Source organism: Chlorocebus sabaeus, chromosome 17 (genome assembly GCF_047675955.1).
Source record: "Chlorocebus sabaeus isolate Y175 chromosome 17, mChlSab1.0.hap1, whole genome shotgun sequence".
Classification (NCBI taxonomy): domain Eukaryota; kingdom Metazoa; phylum Chordata; class Mammalia; order Primates; family Cercopithecidae; genus Chlorocebus; species Chlorocebus sabaeus.
Window position 1 is genome coordinate 60,456,289 of NC_132920.1, and position 23,380 is coordinate 60,479,668.

The 23,380-nt window shown below is 37.0% G+C and overlaps 1 protein-coding gene across 2 annotated transcripts in view; it reads left to right on the top strand.

Moving 5' to 3' along the window:
• The window catches only part of PRIM2 (DNA primase subunit 2), a 312,787-nt gene that overhangs the window by 193,057 nt on the left and 96,350 nt on the right, over nt 1-23,380 (top strand). For both annotated transcript variants that reach the window (XM_073006101.1, XM_073006100.1), the window contains exons 9-10: nt 4,216-4,288; nt 9,524-9,709. In XM_073006101.1, the coding sequence (XP_072862202.1) occupies nt 4,216-4,288; nt 9,524-9,709 (259 nt within the window). The remainder of the gene's footprint in view (nt 1-4,215; nt 4,289-9,523; nt 9,710-23,380) is intronic.

Below are 23,380 nucleotides of genomic sequence, written 5' to 3' on the forward strand. Positions count from 1 at the left end.
ACAACTTCCTTGTGGCATAGTAATCATTTGGTCATTTACTCAATAACTAAAATTCTGTTTGTACATCATTTTACCATTTATAGAGGCCTTTCATATTTGTTTATTTGATCTGAACAATCCTGTTAGATCATTGTAATCACCACCTTCAGCTGATAGGCTAAGAATCTGAGACTTATAAGGGTCAATAGCATGGCCTAGTACTTCCCAGCTGGGTAATGGCTCCTCTACAGGATCATGCTGTTGTCTCTCTTACAATCCTGTTATTTCTGTACTTACTGGTCAAGACTGCAATTGCTCTGTGTGCTGGAATATGCTTTACTGATTTTAATTAGCACTTTGGATACATAATTTCATTATTTCATTTCCCCAATATTTCTGTTAATTAGGCAGGGCCGGCATTATTAGTGCCATTTTACAAATAAGGATGGTGCAAATCAGGATGGTTAAGTGACTTGTCCCAGTTTGCAGAACTGGTATTTAAAAAACAAAAACCGGCCGGGCGTGGTGGCTCACACCTGTAATCCCAGCACTATGGGAGGCCGAGGCAGGCAGATCATGAGGTCAGGAGATCGAGACCATCCTGGCTAACATGGTGAAACCCCGTCTCTACTAAAAAATACAAAAATTAGCTGGGCATGGTGTTGGGTGCCTACAGTCCCAGCTACTCAGGAGGCTGAGGCAGGAGAATGGTGTGAACCCGGGAGGCGGAGCTTGCAGTGAGCTGAGATCGCGCCACTGCACTCCAGCCTGGGTGACAGAGCGAGACTCCGTCTCAAAAAAAACAAAAACAAAACAAAACAAAAAATAACAAAAACAAAACAGAAACAAACAACAAAAACAAGAAAGGGTCCTCATACTCTTAGCCTACTGCCATTCCCAATGCCCCATGCTGCTGCTTTGCTCTGCTGTAAGACATGTTGGAAAATGAAATAACATTTTTATTCCTGAGATTCCACTGAAACCATTATCTGGTTATGCTGTGTACTAAAGTCTAAAACATTAAAGTTAAATGGCAGCTATCAGTTTAACTTTGCATGAGTTTTATATGCCATAGTGCTACTGCAATTAATGGAATGCATAGAATCCAATAACACATTGTCAGAAAGGTGTTACTCAAGGGAAAGATAGTACAAGGCAAGGGAAAATAATGCAAGAGGAGATGTGTTTTAGAATATGGTCTCATAGGGGAAGAAGAAGAATTTTTTCTTCAAGCCCTATAGGTTGGAAAGGACCCATGTAACAAAAGACAGATTAATAGGAGAAAAACAAACATTTATTAACATTTTCTATCAGTTTTCTGTGCTTATAACAGAATATCTGAAATTGGGTAATTTATAAAGGAAACAAATTTATTTCTTACAGTCACAGTGGATGGGAAGTCCAAGGTCCAGGGGGTGCATCTGGTGAGAGCTTTCTTGCTGGTAGGAACTCTGAAGAGTCTTGAGGTGGTGTAGGGTATCACATGGCGAGGGGGCTGAGTGTGTTAACATGCCAGCTCAAGTTTCTCCTCCTCATTTTGTAAAGCCACAAGTTTCCCTCCCACGGCATCTCATTAATCTATTAATCCTTTATCCATTAATCCCACCTCTCAATACTGCCACATTGGGGATTAAATTTCAACCTGAGTTTTGAAAGGGACAGATATTCAAACCATAGCACACGTGTGTACTATGGAAGACATATATATGGAAGACATCCAGAAAGTAGTTCTCAAAAAAGGTGTTTTCAATTCAAGTTTATTATGTAGCAAATTCAACTAAGAGCAATAAATTGCTAGAGAAGTGACATGGCAAAGGAGAAGGACTTTGAGTCTCTGATGGCAGCAACTTGTGAGAAGGCAAATAAATGGCAGATAAAGACCATCTGGTAAAGTTAAATATAGATTTCTCTGGTATCATCTCCACATAATAAGAATCTGAAGTTATCTTCACTGATTAACCTTTGTTCTCACTGGTAGAAGGTGGGCAGGCAGAATGCCTTTTGTCTTTGTAAATCTATGTTTTGCTTTTAGGCAAATAGAGGGAGGGCAGAGAGCTTTCCTGAATCTGCTTCTTCTTAAATTGCCTTTGCTCAAAATCCTTCATATTTTGGGGGTGGCATCTTCTGGTTTCCCTCAGTATTAGTCTCCTCATCCTGCTCTTAGAGTAATTCTCAGGTCCCTCAGCCTGTAGGAGGACTTGCAGGGAGGGGAAATCTGTACCTTTTTTTAATACAGGGTCTCACTCTGTCAGCCAGGGTGGAGCACAATCTCAGCTCACTGCATCCTACATCTCCTGGGCTCAAGCCATCCTACTGTTTCAGCCTCCCAAGTAGCTGGGACGACAGACACAAGCCACCATGCCCAGCCAATTTTTGTATTTTTTGTAGAGACAAGGTTTTGCCATGTTGCTTAAGCTAGTCTTGAACTCCTGGGCTGAAGCCATCTGCCTGCCTCAGCCTCCCAAAGTGGTGGGATGACAGGTGTGAGCCAGCTGTACCGTGGTTTTGCTTCATAATCCATACCCATTGTTTAATCAGTAAAATTGATTGATTATGGAAACAACAGCCTGTCTGCAGAGCATCTTGAGCATATATGTGGTTCAGCAGGAAGAATCTGTAACTGAGCAGATAGAAAGTAGTGTCTGGAGGCCGGGAGCGCTGGCTCACGCCTGTAATCCCAGCACTTTGGGAGGCTGAGGCGGGCAGATCACAAGGTCAGGAGATCGAGACCATCCTGGCTAACACGGTGAAATCCCATCTCTACTAAAAATACAAAAAATTAGTTGGGCGTGGTGGCATGCACCTGTAGTCCCAGCTTCTCAGGAGGCTGAGGCAGGAGAATGGCGTAAACCCGGGAGGCGGAGCTTGCAGTGAGCTGAGATCCGGCCACTGCACTCCAGCCTGGGCGACAGAGCCAGACTCCGTCTCCAAAAAAAAAAAAAAAACCAATACTGTCTGGATTTTTTTTTTTTTTTTTTTTTTTTTTTTTTTTTTTTTTTGAGATAGAGTCTTGCTCTATAGTCCAGACTCGAGTGCTCAGGCATGATCATGGCTAACTACAGCCTTGCTCTCCCTGACTCAAGCAATCTTCTTACCTCAGCTTCCAGAGTAGCTAGAACTACAGGCATGCCACCATGCCCAGGTTTTTTTGTTTGTTTTTTGTTTTTGTAGAGACAGAGTCTTACTCTGTTGTCCCGGTGGAATTCTTTATGATCATAATGACTCTTCACTCCAGGATTTCCCTTTAGTTGTGGTATTTGTATAATCCTTGGTTTGATTGTGAATTTCTATGTAATCTAGCAGCTGTTTTTTGCTATGTCACACCTGCATGCACCTGAGTCCATGTTCATGGAGTTGGGCATGAGTAGTGTGTTGTGTCAAGGAGGTGAAACATTACTGAGGTGGGTGGCTTTAGGTAGTATATACCAAGTTATGCTTCCAAGATAATCCTGCAGGAAAATTTATTGTAGGGAAGAGGATGATATGGTGCAGTGATAAAACGGGGAATTAGGAATCAAAAGGTTTGAGTTCCCACTGCACTGCTTACTTGCTTTCTGATCCTAACAAGTTTCTAACTCCTCCAAGCCCCCATTCATCAAATGATATATAGAAACGCCCTCTCAGGGGGTTGCGAGGATCTAATTAGAGGCTATCAAAGACTCTTTGTACATTGTAAAGTGCTATTCAGATATTATTTATTTTAATAAACAGTAATTACTTTATGTCAGGCTCTATAACAAAAATTCTTACAATTCAGACTTCCTATCAACACTGCAAAGCCGGCATTATTATCGCCGTTAGTCAGTAAGGAAGCTGGCATACAGAGAGTGAGTAACTAAGTAACTTGCTCACCTACTACTTTTAAGTGATGGTTCCCAGTTTAAGTTCCAGCTCCTTTTTTGCTGTGTTGTCGTGCTCTTAATAAAGTATAAATGGTAGAGGTTTGAACTTTAACGACAACTTGGATTACGCTTCTGAAAAATGGAAGTGGTGCTCTAGACTAGGAGTCAGGAGGTTCAGACCGTTACTATATTTTTATTTTGGGGTAAGTTACTTAATTTCATTAAATACATTTAAAACACTTGGCTATGTTTCTGCTAAGGTTTATATGTAAAATGCTTTCTTATTCTTTTTTTTTTTAATCATTTTCAGAATTTAAAAATTTCCTTTGAAGGGATCAAAAGTATTTTATGAATCTGTTTTAATATTTGTTTGCTTGTTTTTCTTTTTTTAAAGTCATTCCTACACTGGCCAAGATTACAGTACCCAGGGAAATGTTGGAAAGATTTCTTTAGAACAGATTGATTCGGTAAGTAGCACATTCTTTTAAACTTCGAACTTTATCAATGGAGGGAACATATACTTTCTTAAATCAAAGACTTTTGGGTGAGGAGATAGAATGTGTTTCCAATGCTTGCTGATTAATTTTAAAGAAAATCCCATGTCCTACACATATGATTTTTTAAAAATCATAGGAAAATCGTTTAATCAGAAAATTACCTGTACTTTTATAAAAGCAGAATTTAATCAATTATTCCAAACGGAAATTCTTTTAAATAACTAAATGGAATTTGTGTTTACATTTAAATACTGTATACATTTAATGAAGGGGAAATGGAAAACACTAAGTGTATTAGTTTGTTAGGGCTGTCATGACAACAGAAATTTATTTTCTGACAGTCTAGAGTCTTGAAATCCAAGATCAAAGTGGTAGTAGGTTTGATTGCTTCCAAGGCCTTTCTTGTCTCACAGCTGACTGCCTTCTCTTTGTGTTCTCCTGTGGTTTTCCCACTGCTTGCATACATCCCTGGTGTCTCTTCTTTTTGTAAGGACACTGAGTACGTGAGACCTGGGCCCAAGCCCCATGGCCTCCTTTAACCTTAATGATTTCTTTAAAGGCCCCATTTCTAAATATAGTCACATTTGGAGCTACTAGAGGTCAGGACTTTGATATATGAAATTCAGGGGGAGAGGGCAATTCATCACCTAGTGTAGGCTACGAAATTAACAGATAGCTTATTTTAACATCATTTCACTTTGTGGTTCCATAGAGTAGCGTACTTTGCCATACTTGTAGAATTTCTCTTTAATACGTAGCAGAATTTGCGCTCCATACACAAAAGGGAAAATAAGCCAGCCATAAATAATCTTGGGTTAGACAACTACCAAATTATTCACGATAAATTAAAAATACACCAGGATTTTAATGCTTGGAAACAAGAACTGTAATAAGACTAGTAGAGAGAGACCATGAGTTTGGATCAGAATGATTAGGTCATCTTCCATTTGAAAAATTATAAAAAAGTACTTGTAGTTAATATGTCTAGAAATAACAATAGGGTTGCCTACTTTACACAGTTGATTTGTTGATTTGAAATTTATTCTCAAAGATGTCCCATCTTTTAATTTTTTTATTAAACACTTATCTCTAACAATCCCCCTTCTCACTTCCACTCATATGATTTGTGTTTATATAATGTGAGTGGTTGGAAGTTAATTTTGTTCCTAGTTCTAGCTAGATGTTTCCCCATTCACAAGCATATGTGAATTTGGTTGGATACTGTTGGAGTTCATAGAAATATTAATTCATTTAATGAATATATATTGAGCTCATCAGTTATGTACCAGCCATTGTGCTGTGGATACAGAAGTGAGGAAAACAGAAAATGTCCCTGCCTTCATGGACCTTACATGAGGGAGAGAGACAACATAATAAATAGTAAATGAGCAATATAATGTTAAGTGTTATGATGATGATCCTGTCATGGGTCTGTGCCTGAGACCCCGTGGTAAGTAATACAGATGTGTCTTTTTCTGGACTGCCTTCTAACTCTGTATCTGTATTGTTTCATCTTCACAACAGCATGTCATTTGCCTATCCCTTGATATTTGCAACTTGTCTCCAAATGTTTTCTTTAGTTTTTTCTTCTAACAAATCTGGCTTTCTCAATGCTATTTCCCCTGTGGCCCTCTTCAAGTAGAGACAACTTTCCCCCCGAGTTCGTACATAGGTGTACAGTGAGTGTCTTGGTCCACGTTTCTCCGCCTTCCATTGTTACAGCTCCAGCTCCTTTAAAGCCCTTGTGATCTTATTATATCATCTGATATCTCCTCTGTTGCTACTCCACCTCCTCCCTCCACACCTGTATTCACTGATGATTTGAACACCTAACTAATGATCTTGTGTACTGGTGCTATTCTTGTTATTGTTCTTGGCCTCTACAAGATCCACGTTGATAATTCATCCTCTATCCTGGACTTATGATTCTTTTGTTTGCTCATTTTCCATATTCATTTTTCTATCTGTATATAGCTGGACACTATCTTTTAAATTTTTATTATTTGGATTACTGCCCACACCTCTTAAATATCCCTCCTGCTTCCATTCTTACTCTCATATAGTCTTTTCACTACATAACAGCCAGAGTTCTCTTTGTTTATTGAATCACGTCAGTCTTCTGGTCAGAACCCTCTAGTGGGTTTCATCATATGTAGACTAACATCCAAACTCATTTTATGGCCTCTGAAGCCATATGTGCTCATCATTTCTATTTTGTCTTCTGCTCCATTCTGGCTCACTCACTTGCTCTGGTCACATGGATCTTATGCTATCTTTTAGCACACCATGTTTATTCCTTCTCAGGATCTTCATTTCACTAGAATCCAACTTACCTTGTCTTACTTGAAATGCCATCTCCTCAAAAAGGCTTCCCTGGCCACCCAAATTGAAGTACCTCTCCCCTAATCACACTTGATTTCATTTCTCTATTTCATTTCCAGTGCTTTGGCATCAGATGTTATCTTTTTAATGTCTGTATTCATTGTCCATCTCCTTCTAATAAAATATAAGCTCTTTGAGGACAGGGTTTTTGACTTCTTTGTTCACTACTGGTTCCCCAGGGCTGTACACATAGTAAGTGTTAAATAAATATTTGTTGATTGAATGAATAAAAAGTGGTCAAGGAATGTGCCAAAAGAAATAGAAATTGAGTTGGGTCTTGAATGATGACTTGGCTTTGGCTACATGGCGTGTGCGTGAGAAGGGTGCACCAGGTAGGGCTAGCAGAGTGAGAAAAATGAGAAGCTACAGAGCACGACTGCGTGGTCATGGGATAGTGAATAACCCAGTGGACTGGAGCCGAAGACTCATTTTGGTGTAGTAATAGTACACTGGACTTTCCCGGGCTCCCTGCCACAGTGCTTCTGTGGTGCTCAAGTTTTGCCCTTTTTGGAGCCTTCATTTTATCATTTATTTCATGTGTTTAACTTACCTAATAGTGAATATAATCATTGTTCTGGTTTTTTCCTTAACTGAATTGAAGGGGAAAATTATGTCCTAGCTTATTTTCCAGAACACTTAATAAATAATTGTTCTGTTATGTAGAATTGAAAAATAGTTATTGGCCAGGCACAGTGGGTCATGCCACCTGTAATCCTAGCACTTTGAGAAGCTGAGGTGGGAGGATCACCTGAAGTCAGGAGTTCGAGACCAGCTTGGCCAACATGGTGAAACCGTGTCTCTACTACAGATACCAAAATTAGCTGGGCGTGTTGGCAGGCACCTGTAATGGCTACTACTGAAGAGGCTGAAGCAGGAGAATTGCGTGAACTTGGGAGGCAGAGTTTGTAGTGAGCTGAGGTGTCACTGCTGTACTCCAGCCTGGGCAACAGAGTGAGATTCCATCTGAAAAAAAAAAAGGAAAAGGAAAAAAAAAGAAAAGTAGTTATCAGATATTGAGGAAACCTTGAATGTTCATACTAAGGCTGTTGAATATTGATTGTATAGATTAGAACAATGTTTAGAAAAAAATCAGATATTAATATGAGGGAACAAAAATGGTCACATGAAAATGAGCTGAAAGGCTTTCTAGTTAGTTCTACCAAGGAAAGATATAGGTCTGAATGAACTAGACTGGGGATGGAAAAATTCAGAAACTGTTACTGTAAAAGAGTGAAGAGAAACTGGATGGTCACTAGAGGGAGCAGCAAAGTCAAGCAAAGGGAGACCTGCTGTTATAGATGAAGTGAACTTGCTAAGGCCTATGTGAGGGAGTGAGAATTTAAGTCTTGGGAGGATATTTAAAGAAGTCGTAGAGAATGCAGTTGAAACCATAAGTGAAAAATTAAAGTGGGCAACAATATTGCCTTTTTGACACTAAGGGAAAGACCTACACTTTGTTCCTTTTAACTTGATTTCTTTAACACATTTATTTGAATTTTCCTTATGAGAACAATTTCTCTTATTGTTGTGTTCTGCTTTGTATTTGAGTCATCTTAAAAGTTCATCTGCTATTCAGCAATTGTGCTTTTATCTCAGGGAAATGAAATCTTATGTTCACATAAAAACCTCTTCAAGAATGCTCATAATAGCTTCATTTGAAATAGCCCAAACTGGAAACAACCCAAGTGTTCTTCAGTGAGTGAATAGTTAAATAAATTGTGATACATACCATGGAAAACTACTTAGTGATAAAGAAATTAGTTTATATACAACTTAGATGAATCTTGAGGGAATTCTGCTGAACAAAAAATGACAATCTCAAAACAATACGTATTATATGATTCTATTATGTAATACTCTTGAAATGACAAAATTATAGAGATGGAGAACAGATCAGTGGTTGCCAAAGATTAAGGAGCTGAGGGAGGGGAGTAGGGTGCAAAAGATAGATGGGGGTGGTTATAAAATCATGAGAGATCCTTGTGGTGACAGAACTGTTCTGCATCTTGACTGTGGTGGTGGATGTATCAACTTATGTGTGACAAAGTTGTATCAAATTTAATACGGAAGTAAGTGCATGAGTACAACTGAGGAAACCTGAATAAGACTAGTGGATTGTATCAATATCAGTATCCTGTTTGTGATAATCTACTGTAGTTGTACATGGTTTTCTCTTTGGGGGAATTTGGATATATGCTATCTCTTTGTGTTATTTTTTGTAACTGTGTGGGGGTCTATAGTTAACTTCAAAGAAAAAGTTTAATTTAATTTAAAAAAGGTAAAGTAAAATTTAATAGTATGTTATTTAACCCAAAGTATCTAAAATATATTACTTGTAACCAATTAAAAAATGTTGGCCGGGCGCAGTGGCTCAAGCCTGTAATCCCAGCACTTTGGGAGGCCGAGACGGGTGGATCATGAGGTCAGGAGATCAACCATCCTGGCTAACATGGTGAAACCCCGTCTCTACTAAAAAATACAAAAAGCTAGCCGGGTGTGGTGGCGGGCGCCTGTAGTCCCAGCTACTCGGGAGGCTGAGGCAGGAGGATGGCGTAAACCCAGGAGGCGGAGCTTGCAGTGAGCTGAGATCTGGCCACTGCACTCCAGCCTGGGCGACAGGGCGAGACTCCGTCTCCAAAAAACAAAGTTAATAAGAAACATCTGATATAGATAAGAGTCATCTGTAACCACAGCAATAAAGAAGCACTTTCTTATGGGGTTTGTTTTTTATTCCAATTAAATTGAATTAGCAACCATAACAAATACTACAGGGAACCTGATAATCTTCCACGTAACTTAAAACTCTTCTGTTTTTTCTTGTAGCTTTCTACCAAATCCTTCCCACCTTGCATGCGTCAGTTACATAAAGCCTTGCGGGAAAATCACCATCTTCGTCATGGAGGCCGAATGCAGTATGGCCTATTTCTGAAAGGCATTGGTTTAACTTTGGAACAGGCATTGCAGTTCTGGAAGCAAGAATTTATCAAAGGAAAGATGGATCCAGACAAGGTAATTTTGAAAAAAAAAAATCAGAGTGGTACCTGATATTTTAAATTGGTCTGAAAATCAAACAGTCTATTTTTTTTTAAATACGCTCTCTGCAATGTAGTTGAAAATTCTAAAAGGATAAATGTGTTGACAATTCAGTTTAGATAAAAAGAGACTTGCATATTAATCTAATAACAAAAGATTGGGAAAGGAATGTTTTCCTTTGTAGGTATACTGCCAGTAGTAATTATAAGACTGAAATTGCTTTCAGAGTTATATTTCTGTAGGAATGTATATGTATCTACACATACACATACATATACATATGCACATAATGTTTTGAGCACCGGGAGATATCATGAACAAATAAAGTGAAAACAATTTAAAATATTTTCTATTATGTTATACAGAATCTTTTATACACTTTTTTTTTTTGGAGACAAGGTCTTCCTCTGTTGCCCAGGGTGGGCTGGAGTGCAATGGTGCAATCGTGGCTCACTGCAGTCTCAACCTTTGGGCTCAAGTGATCCTCCCACTTCATCCTTCTGAGTAGCTAGGGCCACAGGTGCACACCATTATGCCTGGCTAATTTTTTTTTTTTTTAAATTTTTTGTAGAGATGGAGTCTAACTATGTTGCCCAGGTTGGTCACAAACTCTTGGGCTCAAGCCATTTTCCTGCCTTGGTGTGCTTGGGATTACAGCCGTGAGCCTGAGTCATCATACCCAGCCTATAGAACATTTTTAGATAGACAATAATCATTATAAACCTGAACAACTTTTTAAAAAACCTATCCACAGTGCTTATATTCCGAATCCTACTCCTTATTTCTCTTTAATAGTGCCAGCTAATAACATTTTATTTGGAAATATGATTTCTTGCTGCCTCTATGCCATGACACTGTAGTATGAAGAACATTTTTTACTATTTATTTCTTGATTTGCTGCCTCCTAAGAGTAAATTATAGAAGAAAGATTATTTACGAGGTACGTTTTATAGTACATTTTATGTTTTATGTTAGTTTGCAAGCGTTGCCATAATAAAATACCACAGACTGGTTGGCTTAAAAAACAGCAGTTTATTTCCTCACACTTCTGGAGGCTGGAGTCCAAGATCAAAGCATTGGCAGATTTGGTTTCTCCTGAGGCCTGTCTTCTTGGCTTACAGGTGGCCTTCCTCTTGCTTTGTGCTCACATGGCCTTTTCTCTGTGCATGTGCTTCCCTGGTGTTTCTTCCTTTTCTTATAAATACACTAGTTTTACTGGATTAGGGCCCCACTCATCTGATCTCATTTAACCTTAATTATCCCTTTAGAGGCCCTTTCTCCAGTTACAGTTGGATTTGGAGTTAGGGGTTCAACAAATGACTTTTAAGAGATCACAATTCAGTTCATGTCTGTAGCTATATAGTTTATTAAAAAGCTCAGATTTTACAAAATAACGTTATAAAAAGCTCTTACATTTTTTTCAGATTTGTTTTAAAAACTGTCTTCGTTGACCATTATCCATATAATCTTAATGAAGTCATTTAATAGGATTTTCTTTGAACAGTTTTGGATAATGTTTTTTAGACCTCTATTATATTTCTTTTAAAGGTAATTTATTCTAATTATAGAAAATATGAAAAATACAGAAAAATTCACCTGTTATCCTCCAATTTGAAATAATTACTCTCAACATTGTAGCCTTTTACTCTAGTCTGGACAACTAAACACCACTGATTTTCACCATTCTAAAAATTGTCATTATATTATGATTATTTTTCCATACTTTTGACTGGTCTTTGAAAATATCTTAATTCATTACAAACTATTATATCCTTTGAAAGTGCTGTAATTTGACTCTGTTATATATGTTACTAATATAAATAACAGAGTCAAATAGCTAATATCCTGGGGACATAGATAATTGATTATAGTTTTGATTATATTCTTTGTGTGTGTGTGTATGTGTATATATATATACACACGCACACACATTCATCAGGAAATAAAATTATCTGATAAGAAACTACACACAGCTGGGCGGGTTGACTCACGCCTATAATCCCAACACTTTGGGAGGCCAAGGTGGGTGGGTCACCTGAGGTCAGGAGTTCAAGACCAGCATGGCCAACGTGGTGAAACACCATCTCTACTAAAAATACAAAAATTAACCAGACATGATGATGGATGCCCATAATCCCAGCTACTCAGGAGGCTGAGGCAGGAGAATCACTTGAACCTGGGAGATAGAGGTTGCAGTGAGCTGAGATCGTGCCACTGCACTTCAGCCTGGGTGACAGAATGAGACTTCATCTCAAAAAAAAAGGAAAATAGACACAATTTTAAAGTTTTAATGCATGCTGTGAAATGACTGTTCAGAAAGGTTTTAAATTAGACTCTCTTCAAGGGATGTGAGAATTTTGCTCTGCCATTGACATCTTTATGTATATTATTAATTTAAAACAGTTTTTGATCTTTTTATTAGGAATTCGATGTCTTAAGTAGGTAGATATATTAGGGTTCTCCAGAGAAACAGAACTGTGTGTGTGTTTGTCTCTCTGTAACTTACACACACACACACACACTCTCTCTCTCTCTCTCACACACACACACACACACAGAGCGAGAGATAGAGAGAGAGGGGTTATGGAAGTTGACAAGTCTCAAGATCCGCAGTTGGCAAGTTGGAGACCCAGGAGAGCCAATGTTGTAGTTGTAGTCTGAATCCAAAAGCCTGAAAACCAGAAGAATGATAGTGTACAGTTGATCCTCGAAATACACAGGTTTGAACTGCATGGGTCCACTTATATGTGGATTTTTTTCAATAAGTATATTGGAAAATTTTTCAATATGATATGCAACAATTTGAAAAAACTTGCAGATGAACCACCTAGCCTAGAAATATCAAAAAAGTAAGAAAAATGAAGTATAAAGGAATGCATAAAATACATACTAGTCATATTTACTAACATGAGATATGCAGGAATCTATTGCAGAAAGTTAAAATTTATCAAAACACATGCACACAAACGTACAAACCATACTTGGTGCTATTCCCAGTAGAGAGAAATGTAAACAAATGTAAAGATGCAGTATTATAACCTACATAAAATTAACTGTAGCACATTCTGTACTACTCTAGTAATTTAATAGCCCCACCCTGTTGCTATTGTGGTGAGCCTATAAGTGTTGCAAGTATCCGCTTAAAACGCTCTGTGATGCTAATCATCTCAGTGTGAGCAGTTTGTACAGTAAATTGCATATTGCAGTAAAGTGATCTCTCACAGTTCTTGGGTATTTTTCATCATGATCAGTGAAATATCGTAAACCTTGAATAACACCATGGGACTCATAGGAAGTGTCACTAGTAATGCTGGAAATTCTCCCCAAAACCAGAGAAAAGTCATATTACAAGAAAAAGTTGATTTGCTTGATATGTAATACAGATTGAGGTCTCCAGCTAAGGTTGACTGCCATTTCAGACAGATGGTTCATCTTGTAAATAGATAATGTAAACTTATGGTTTACTGTAAATGTATTTTCTTATGACTTTCTTTGTCTTTTTGTATTTTTAGTTGAGATGGGATTTCACCATTTTGGCCAGGATAGTCTTCACTCCTGACCTCAGGTGATCTGCCTGCCTTGGCCTCCCAAAGTGCTGGGATTACAGGTGTGAGCCACTGTGCCTGGCCTATTACGACTGTCTTAATGTTTTTTTTCCTCTAGCTTATTTTATTGTAAGGTTACAGTGTATAACATATAATATTCAAAATATGTGTTAATCGACTGTTTATGTTATCGGTAAGGCTTATGGTCAACAGTAGGCTTTTAGTTGTTAAGTGTCTGGGGAATAAAAAGTTGTACATGGATTTTTAACTGTATGGAGTGAGGGGTGGAGGTTGTTGCCTATAATCCCTGCGTTGTTCAAGGGTCAGCTTTAGTTCCAACTCAAATGCCAACATCCTAGAGACCCAGAAAGAGTGAGTGTTTCAGTTTAAAAAATGAGATCCCAGTTTAAGGAAGTCAGACAGAAGGAAATTCCCTCTTACTCACAGGATGTCAGGCTTTTTGTTCTGTTTAGGCTTTCAACTGATTGGATGAGAATTATCCACATTAGGTAGGGCAGTCTGCTTTACTCAGACTACCAATTCAAATGTTAATCATATCCAGAAACACCCACTCACACACACCCACTATAATGTTTGACCAAATGTCTGGGCATCTCGTGGCCCATTCAAGAGCTGGGTTGTTTGTTTTTTTTTGAGACAGAGTCTCGCTCTGTCATCCAGGCTGGAGTACAGTGGCGCAATCTCAGCTCACTGCAACCTCTGCCTCCCGGGGTTCAAGCGATTCTCCTGCCTCAGCCTTCCAAGTAGCTAGGATTACAGGTGTGCACCACCATGCCCAGCTAATTTTTGTATTTTTAGTAGAGATGGGGTTTCGCCATGTTGCTCAGGCTGGTCTCAAACTCTTGACCTCAGGTGATCCACCCGCCTTGGCCTCCCAAAGTGCTGGGATTATAAGCGTGAGCTACTACCACCATGCCCGGCTGGCGAGCTGGGCTGTTTTGAAGTGAAAAGAGAGAAGCTGAGCTAGCATTTTAGCTTGGTTTGTGCTGTAAACTGAGAGTGGAAAAAGGAGGGTAGAGAGGGAAAACCAGCTGCACCAACCTATATGGACACTTACCCTGAGTACTAGGTCTTTGGCTTAGATACCTGTTCATTGGCCTGCCTTCTTTTATGTACATCTGGAATAGCCTGTGTAGCAATATCATCAGTAGTCTTTTTTTTTAACTTGTATGTTTAAATTTTTTTATTATGGAATTTTTATTTTGCAATGCAAACTTTTTTCAAAAATTCTTATAATTTTTTAGTTTTCTAGATAATATATAGTAGTCTATTTTTATTAGCTTATTGATTACAGCAAATATTTTGACTAAAGGATTATAAGACACATTTCTTACTTTCTATGACTATTTAGTGTTCTGTTGTTACATAGTCTGTATTTATAAATGTTCATGTTTTTCTCAACTGTGTCTTTTACATATTTTTTTCAATGACATGTAATAAACTAAGGCATACTAAATTACAATAATCTCTAATTGAACAATTGTATCATTTGTTAAGTGATACATACAATTAAAAATATTATTAAGAGGTATGAAAATTGTTGGCTTAAAATACTACTTATAGGATATTTTTTAGGATGATTATAGAGGATGTTAAACATTTTTATAGTGCTAATTAAAGGACTTGGGTGTTGAACCCGGCTCGAATGATTTGAAATAATAACTTATGTTGGATAGCTTATGTCCTAACTGTGTAAGAAAAATGATGTGGTAACAGTCAATTTCAATTGGAATTTTTCTGTACTATTGTTTACCAAATGATCATAATATCTGATTTCTTTCTCTTAATATTTGTGCCCTCATTGTGACTTATTTGAGATATATTGCTATGTGAGTCTGAGCAAATATTTTGGGTATTTAGCTAGTACTTTTGAGTCAGCAGAGACTGGTATAATATCTCCAGCAATTTTGAACTCTGACTCTGCTGCCACAACTACCTTTCCTAGATATACTGCCTAGAACCAAATATTTCTTTACCCTAACTTCTCTAACACAGCTCTGTTCTTGAATTGACTGCCTTATCGGTATCTGTCTCTTCCTCTCATCTTTACTTGCTTGTGCTTGTTGCAGGCATTTTTTGAACACTTTGCTTTTAAAACTAATGCTGTACTTAATGTTGGAGGGGAATGTGTTGTCTGTATTCTAAAATAATTTACACCTGTATGTATTAGTGCTTGTAACTGTCATCCAAAATGTAAATATTAAGGTATTGTGTCTCTAGATACCTTTTATTAAGGTTAAGCAGCTTTTGTGTTTTAATGCACGTAATTTCTGTTATAAACATTTTTGAGTAGTAATAATGGATTGTGGAAGCAGCTTGAGGTTCTGATGCTCACTGTTATTTTTTTATTAGGAATTTGATGTTGTAAGAGTTAAGGAGGAAAGAAACATGAAAAGCAGCTCAACAGTCAAAGACAGGTTTATTTTGGAGAATAAACCTGAGAGGGGCTTCTGGCCGATTTTTTGGTCAGGAATGTTCTTTCTTACAGACTGAGAGTATCTATTGGTGAGAGAGCTTGGAATGTTTCTGTGTGGTGGAGAAGTTTATGGCGGGGTTGGAATGTCTCTGGTCGGAGGGGAGATTATCTTGGGGCTGACATCTCTCCAGCTGGAGGGGAGGTTATCTCAGGGCTGGCATGTCTCTGGTCAGGGAGGGGTTTGGAGGGTTTCTGGTCTCAGATGTTATTTGTGGTTTATGGTCATGCTGACTTTAGCCATTAGGCTGATGCCCTTTGGATTTAGGCAGTTTTCGATCAACGTAAATTTTAAGATGATGGTGCTTGTCTAAGATGGCAGTGCTTTTGCTCTGTCAGATGTATTAAGTCAGTCCTATATATGTAAAAATTAGCCATCTGTCTATAAAATGCTTATTTAGAGTTGTTAGTTTGGATTGTTTTTCTTTCCTTTTAAAACTATTTTCTACTAGCATATGTATTCCAATAAACGATACTGGTTATTTGCTACCAGATTATGTTCTTGTAATTTTGGGTGCTAATGACTACCTTATATTTATTGCTTATTTATTCATTTATTATCTGTATCCTACAATTGGAATGTAAACTATATAAAAGCAGGTATCTTGTCTTTCTTGTTGATTGCTGTATGTTCAGGCACCTAGAACAGTGCCTGACTCATAGCGGCCACTCAATAAATGTTTACTGAATAAACTAATACATGGAAATTTCCATATTATTTACATAGAAATAAATTTTCATACATGTTCATAGATATTATTTACTTATATTTTGCTGAATACATGGTAAATTGTACCAAATCTTTAAAGTTTGGCTTTCGATATGAGAAAAAATAATCTTTTTCTGTTTTTGTTCTTTTTAGATAGAGCTGTTTCTAACAAGTGATAGAATTTAAGTCATTTTAGTTGCTTTTTTATTTCTAAGAGCAGTAGATCTCAGCATCAGCGTCGTTTGGGAATTTGTTAGAAATATAGATTCTCAGAATCAAATTTGTTATCCATGTATTTTTCTAAATCAATATGGATACTATATTTAATATAGTATCATATTATGATTCTTATAAAAAGTACAGAGGAATATACTTGTGTGTATATGTATATACATAGATACATACATATGTACATATTCCATCTACTTGGCATAGGCCATTCAGCTGATTTTTATTGAGTTTTTATCATGAATATGTACCATTCTGAAGATACTGCAATAAAAGAAACAGCCCTTATTTATAAAGACTTTCCAAGACCTTATTTTATTTATTATTATTATTATTTTTGAGAGGGAGTCTTACTCTTGTTGCCCAGGCTGGAGTGCAATGGCGCGATATCAGCTCACCACAACCTCCACCTCCTGGGTTCAAGCGATTCTCCTGCCTCAGCCTCCCAAGTAGCTGGGATTACAGGCATCTGCCATCACGCCTGGCTAATTTTTTTTGTATTTTTAGTAGAGGCGGGGTTTCTTCATTTTGGTCAGGCTGGTCTCAAACTCACCACCTCAGGTGATCCACCCACCTCAGCCTCCCAAAGTGCTGGGATTACATGCATGAGCCACCATGCCCGGCCCCTACAAGACTTTATTTATGAGAATCTTCCAAGAGATTTATTTGGAAAAAACCAGGTAAATACAAATGTACAGACATAGAGAGAAGGGAATTTCATGTTAAAGGGACAACATTTTAAAGGACCTTAAAGTGTAGCCCATCCTGTAGGTGGTAGGAACCTGAACTGTACCAGTGTAATTGTAATAAGAGGGGAATCTGGAGACATATATTTTTTTAACCTAATTACTAAAGATAGATTGAATTAGTAGGCCAGTAGGAACTGGTCTTGTTAGGTAGGTAGCTGCCAACCAGGATCCTATCAGCCAGGATAGGGTCAACTGGTAACTGGAATTTAGTCAAATATGTGTAGTTTCACAACTTTGAATCTTTACTAAAATAATATAATGAATATGGGATGTTATGAAGGTTTACTGAAAAACGGAAAATAGTGTGAGTAAAGTTTCCACTTGGTTCAAATTAATTTGGCCTAACTATGGATTTATGATTATATAGGCCAACATGGATTTTTAAGAAACTATTTTACTTTATAATTTTAATCTACTTGGTAATAATTTAATTGGGAAAGATAGAAGGAATTGGAAAACAGTTTCAAAACATGATGGTAAAAAGGAAAGTATTGTTGAGGTGATGTAAGAAAGTTATTAGGGTGGATCATGTTAGAGACCAGTCTTGATTAAGATTTGGAGAAAGTGAGTGACATAGGTTAGTTGAGAAAGAACTAAGAGCAAGAATACACACTGCACAAGGAATGAGGGGAAAGTGGGCAAAACATTGTTAACTCTTCCATTATTTTATTTTTAAAATTCTTTTAATAAAATAATTTTATACTAATAATTCTTCCATTTATTACTCATTCACTTAAGCTTTTTTATTACCTGTTTTTGGGATTGTTGTGGTTTTGACTGTTGTGATTTAAAATTCTCCATTTCTAGGCTTTTTGTATTTTATCTTCTCATATATTTGAATACTGTTTTATTTAGATGCATATTATACTTGAGGATAGAGATTTTAGTATTAAAACATCAACCATTTCCAAGAGAACATTCCACTGTTCCCTGATCTTATAGCAAACCAATTGCTTTTCACAGTATACCTTACTCCAAAAATATTGGTTTCATAATGTAGGGTTTTTATTATTAGATTTAATTGTTGAATATGAATATTGATATATTTAAAATGTTAAAATAAAGCTGTTTGAGTTAACCCTTGTCAGTGAAGGATAGGGACTTAGTTATTGAAAATTGCGCTTAGGTTGCTGAATCAGATTTTTTGGATTTGTGAATGATTCACAAGAAGTATTTAAAGTTTTGAATGTCTTATTCCTTAAATAATTTCCTGTATTTCTGAAATAAATGCACCTATGCTTTATACAAATAAAATTTAATTAGTCAGAGTAAAGTTTTTTGTGTTTTTCTTAGTTGTAATTATAATTTACATGCCTGTCTACCTGAAAAAAGCGTCACCCTGGGTGCAAGAGATATAAAATCAAACCTTTTTTAAATTTTTTATTTTTAAAATTTCAACTTTTATTTTAGATATAAAGGGTACATGTGCAGGTTTGTTACCCGAGTATATTTTGTGCTGCGACGTTTGGGGTATGGATTTTATCACCCAGGTAGTGAGCATAGTACCCAATAGGTAGTTTTTCAGTCCATCCTCCCTCCCACTTCTAGTAGTCCTCCGTGTCTGCTGGTCCTATCTCTATGTCTGTGTGTGCTCAATGTTTGGCTCCCACTTATAAGTGAGAGCATGCACAAACCTCTATTTAAAGTATGAATACCACGAAAATATTATTTTACTTGGCACTTGGATATTAAATCACTTTGGCGACTAGCTTTGTTAAGTATTACATTGAACTGGATAATTCTTCTAATAAATTCAAAGCATGTGTCCTGTCAATCAGATTGCTTATATTGTTGTCGTTCTGAATTGCTTTAAGCTGGTTTTATTGGATATTAAGTACAACATTGATAATGTACATTTTTTATAGCTGTGGTTTCTGTCCTTGATGACAGCATGCTTAAGGTCTATTATATGTTGTTATAATTGGGTCAAGGAACATTTAGCACTGTTTAAAAAGCTTATCTTTTCTTCCAGAATCTAGCTTGCATCATGACTTAGAGCAAACTTGTGTTGTTAAAAATTGACTACTGAAGGATTAAGTGTTTGGCTGGTGGGGTGTGAGTATATGAAACTTATTTGTTGTTAGGATTTTTTATTTCAGGGAGCAGTAGATCTCAGCATCAGCATCGTTTGGGAATTTGTTAGAAATGTGAAGTCTCAGAATCAAGTTCTGGGGTCAGGGCCCACACTTTGTGGTTTAACAAATCATCCAGATGAAATTGATGCACACTAAAGATTCAGAACCACTGTTTTAATTACTACCCTGTCATAGTCCATTTTCTAGTGCTTATCACAGAATATCTGAAACTGGGTAATTTATAAAGAAGAGAAATTTATTTCTTCTAGTTATGGCTAAGAAGTCCCAGGTCATGGGGCCACATCTGTTGAGAGTCTCCTTACTTGTGGGGACTCTCTGAGGAGTGCCAAAGTGGCACAGGGCATCACATGGCAAAGGGGCTGAGGGTGCTAGTGTGTTATCTCAAGTCTTTCTTCCTCTTCTTGTAAAGCCACCAGTTTCCCTCCTATGATAACTATTTAATCCATTCATCCATGAATGGATCAGTCCACAGTAGGCAGAGCTCCCATGATCCAGTCACCTCTTAAAGGCCCCACCTCTCACTACTGCCACATTGGGGATTACATTTTAATGTGAATTTTGGAGGGGACAAATATTCAGACCATAGCAACCTTATGGAAATCTAAACTGGTTATTGCCTTGTTCAAAGTATAGGCATTTATTAGTGAGTTCTTCATCTCTTGTTTGTTCTTCTGTCTGCTTCTGTTCGCGATTTGAGCATGATGTGTTGTCCTTTGTCAATAACCCACATGCATATTTGAACCCCTGCTACATACTAGGTACCAGTAAATACAAAATGAATTTGTACAGCAGAGTTTTTCAGCTGGTGTACTGCTAGTGAATTTCTAATATACTCCAATATTGATCCCATGAATTCTTGGGGAAGCTAGGTTGGGCCTGGGGTATTAAAACGAATTGCCTTCAACTGTGAGCAGCTTCTTTCATTTTGCCCTAGAATGCTTTACATATATCATTTTATGTGTTCAGTGACGTTAAAAAGATTAGAAAGAACTGATAGAGAGGACAGGCTTGCAGATGACTGAATTCAGATTTGGTTCTATTATATACAAGTTGTGTGGCCTTAGGCAAGTTACCTGACATGTGTCCTCATCTATAGAATGTGGACAATAATTATATACATATGTATATATGTCTCTAGCTGACTGTTGTCTGTCTATACTTCACTGATGTAGGGAAGATTCGGTAAGGGCTTAATACAGATTCTGATGTATAGTAAGTGCCAGCTGTTCTTACTCTAGGTTTTCATAGGAAAGAGTGGTTAGATTGGTATGGTATAATCAGTAAAGTTTCCACAAGTATAATACAATTTGTGCTGGCTTATTAAGGGTTTCATATAACCTAGAATGGAGAAGAAGATTAAGGGCAAAGAAGGAAAATAGGGACTGAATTTCAGCAAAGATAGTTTGTCTTAAGAAATGTTCAAGGGATGTGGTATAATGGAATGGATTTGAGGTTGTTCTTGGGAGCTCTTGGGTTTCACAGTAAAGGGAGAGAAATTGACAGGAGAGATGAAGTTGTCTGGTTTCCGGCCTTGTTTTAACAAGTGTAATTGTATCTTTATCTACTTTTATGTGTTGGAGTTCTGTGGAAGATTTCACTTAAAAGGAGGATTTTGCTATTTTAAAATATTTAAAAATATTATTCTGGTTTATTTGTCGTGTGGAATTTAGGAAGGTAGTATGGGATGAATAGAGAGGAGAAAGATATTAGTGCCAGAATGTGATTGCTGTAAATGAACTTTGTCTTATAGTCAGGAGAAACCCATTAGTGAATTTTAAACCAGGAGAGAATTATATCTTCACAAGATTAATATGGAAAAATGTGAAGAACTAAAATGGGGAGAGACTAGGAATGAGATAGTTAACCAAGTTAGGTCTTGTGATAGGGATAAGAACAAAGGGGTAAGTGCAGATTCAGTAAATATTTTGAGGACCGTGTATAGGACAGCATGAGGAATTAAATTTAACTCAGGTGGTCAACCGAAGTTATTTAGAAAGTTTGGAAGCCTGATTAACACAGGTAATAGGCAGGGAGCTAAATTGTCTGGGATCGGGTTGGAGGTGAAATGGATTATGTATTTGGTTCCTCTTTGTTTCCAACTTGGAGGAATACCCACTGTTTGGAACAGAGATGGAGGAACCTAGAGTGAAAACAGAGTTATCAGAAAAATTGGAGTAGAAGAGAGAAAACAACAGTTTGGTTCTAGGCACTAAGAAAGAGGAGAATTTCGAAAGTAAGAGGTAGTTGGTACTTTCAGAACTGAAAAAAGCATGGATATTGTTTTTAAGAAGTCGTTTTTAAGAAAAAATCAGAGCAGGAACCAGATTTCCTGGTCTTAGCATACAAGGAAATGGAGGCGATGGGAATAGAATGTGTTTCTAAAGTTTAAGAAGTCAGGAAGGAAAGAAATAGAGCATACTAAGTATAGAGGTGACTGTGCCAAGCAAGGTTTTCAAGCTGGGGTGGGCAGGAGCAGTAAAACCTATGGAAATGGAGGATGCGCTGAGAATAGTTGAGGAAACAAAGCCTGAGGAGATGGAAAGAGAATTTAAAACATTTATTTATTATGTGATTATTATAATATGAACCTCCGTTTCCTATATGATGTTCCCTGAGTGTAGAATTTCTTTCTTTCTTATCATGATATACCCAGCAATTGAGATGGTACTGACAGATTGTATATGCTCAATAAAATTTGTTGAATGACTGAAAGAATTGCATTAGGAGTTTAATGAGCATTGCTGTTTATCTCACACCTGATGGATATATGAAAAATTATGAATTGGTAAAGGAGTGTTTAAAAGTAGAAAGGAGAGCTGTGGAAGCTCACATCCACTGCTCATCTTTCTAATAAATTAGGCAGGGGAATCGCTTACCACAAGGATTTGGTGTATTTAGGGCTTAAAGAAAGTTAAAGAAAGAGTATAGAATAACACCTTTCATAAGTGTGCTAAGGGATTAACTAATTAAAAAAAAGATTGCTAAACTACAGAATGGTTACAGTTTGAGTTCCTAGCATATGCTAGGCACTATAATTAATATTCTACATACACAATTTTATGGAATCCTTAAAACAATCTTGGGAGATAAGTATTATTTATGTCGAGTTGACTAATGAGAAAACAGTACTAGCCTATAAATTTGTAACTGGCTAAGTCAGCACTATTATGTTGCTTTCTCTAGCAGTGTCTTATGGTCTTACAGCAGAAGCAAAGATGGCATAAGGTAAAGTTCATTCAGGTTTAGGAGCAAAGCAGGCATGCTGCTTTAAATTCTTCTTATGTTTTTTATTTAATTTAATCTAACAACACCACCATGAGGTAAATATTATCTTCCTTCAATGGAGAGTTTAATGCATTTTCCCCAGGCAGCAAAGGTGGTACATGATCAAACCTGGGTTAGACCCAGGTCTATTTTATTCCAAACCCTGAACTTCCCCCAGTACTCTCAGAAGGAAGACTAGACTTAGTGTTTAGGTTGACACTGATATGATAACTATGTAAACTTAAGAGAACACAATTAACAATAGAGATTTTTCAGTTCTTGAGGACAATAATGTCTGCTAAAATGTTGCAAAGAATTAAGTATGCTTGTGAAATACTATGTAATCTATCATGTACTAAAGAAATAATTTTAAAATGTTGATAAAGGGATTATTCTATATCATTCATGTGTTTTCTCAATATATTTGTAAACCTATTAACTTCTAGACACACATATTAGTTTTCTAATTGCCTATGTTTTCATTTTTCTTTCAAAGAAAAGTTTGTTTTATTTGAAGGTTCGTGTTAGTGAGATCCTAGGAAAGTAATTTGAATGTAATAAA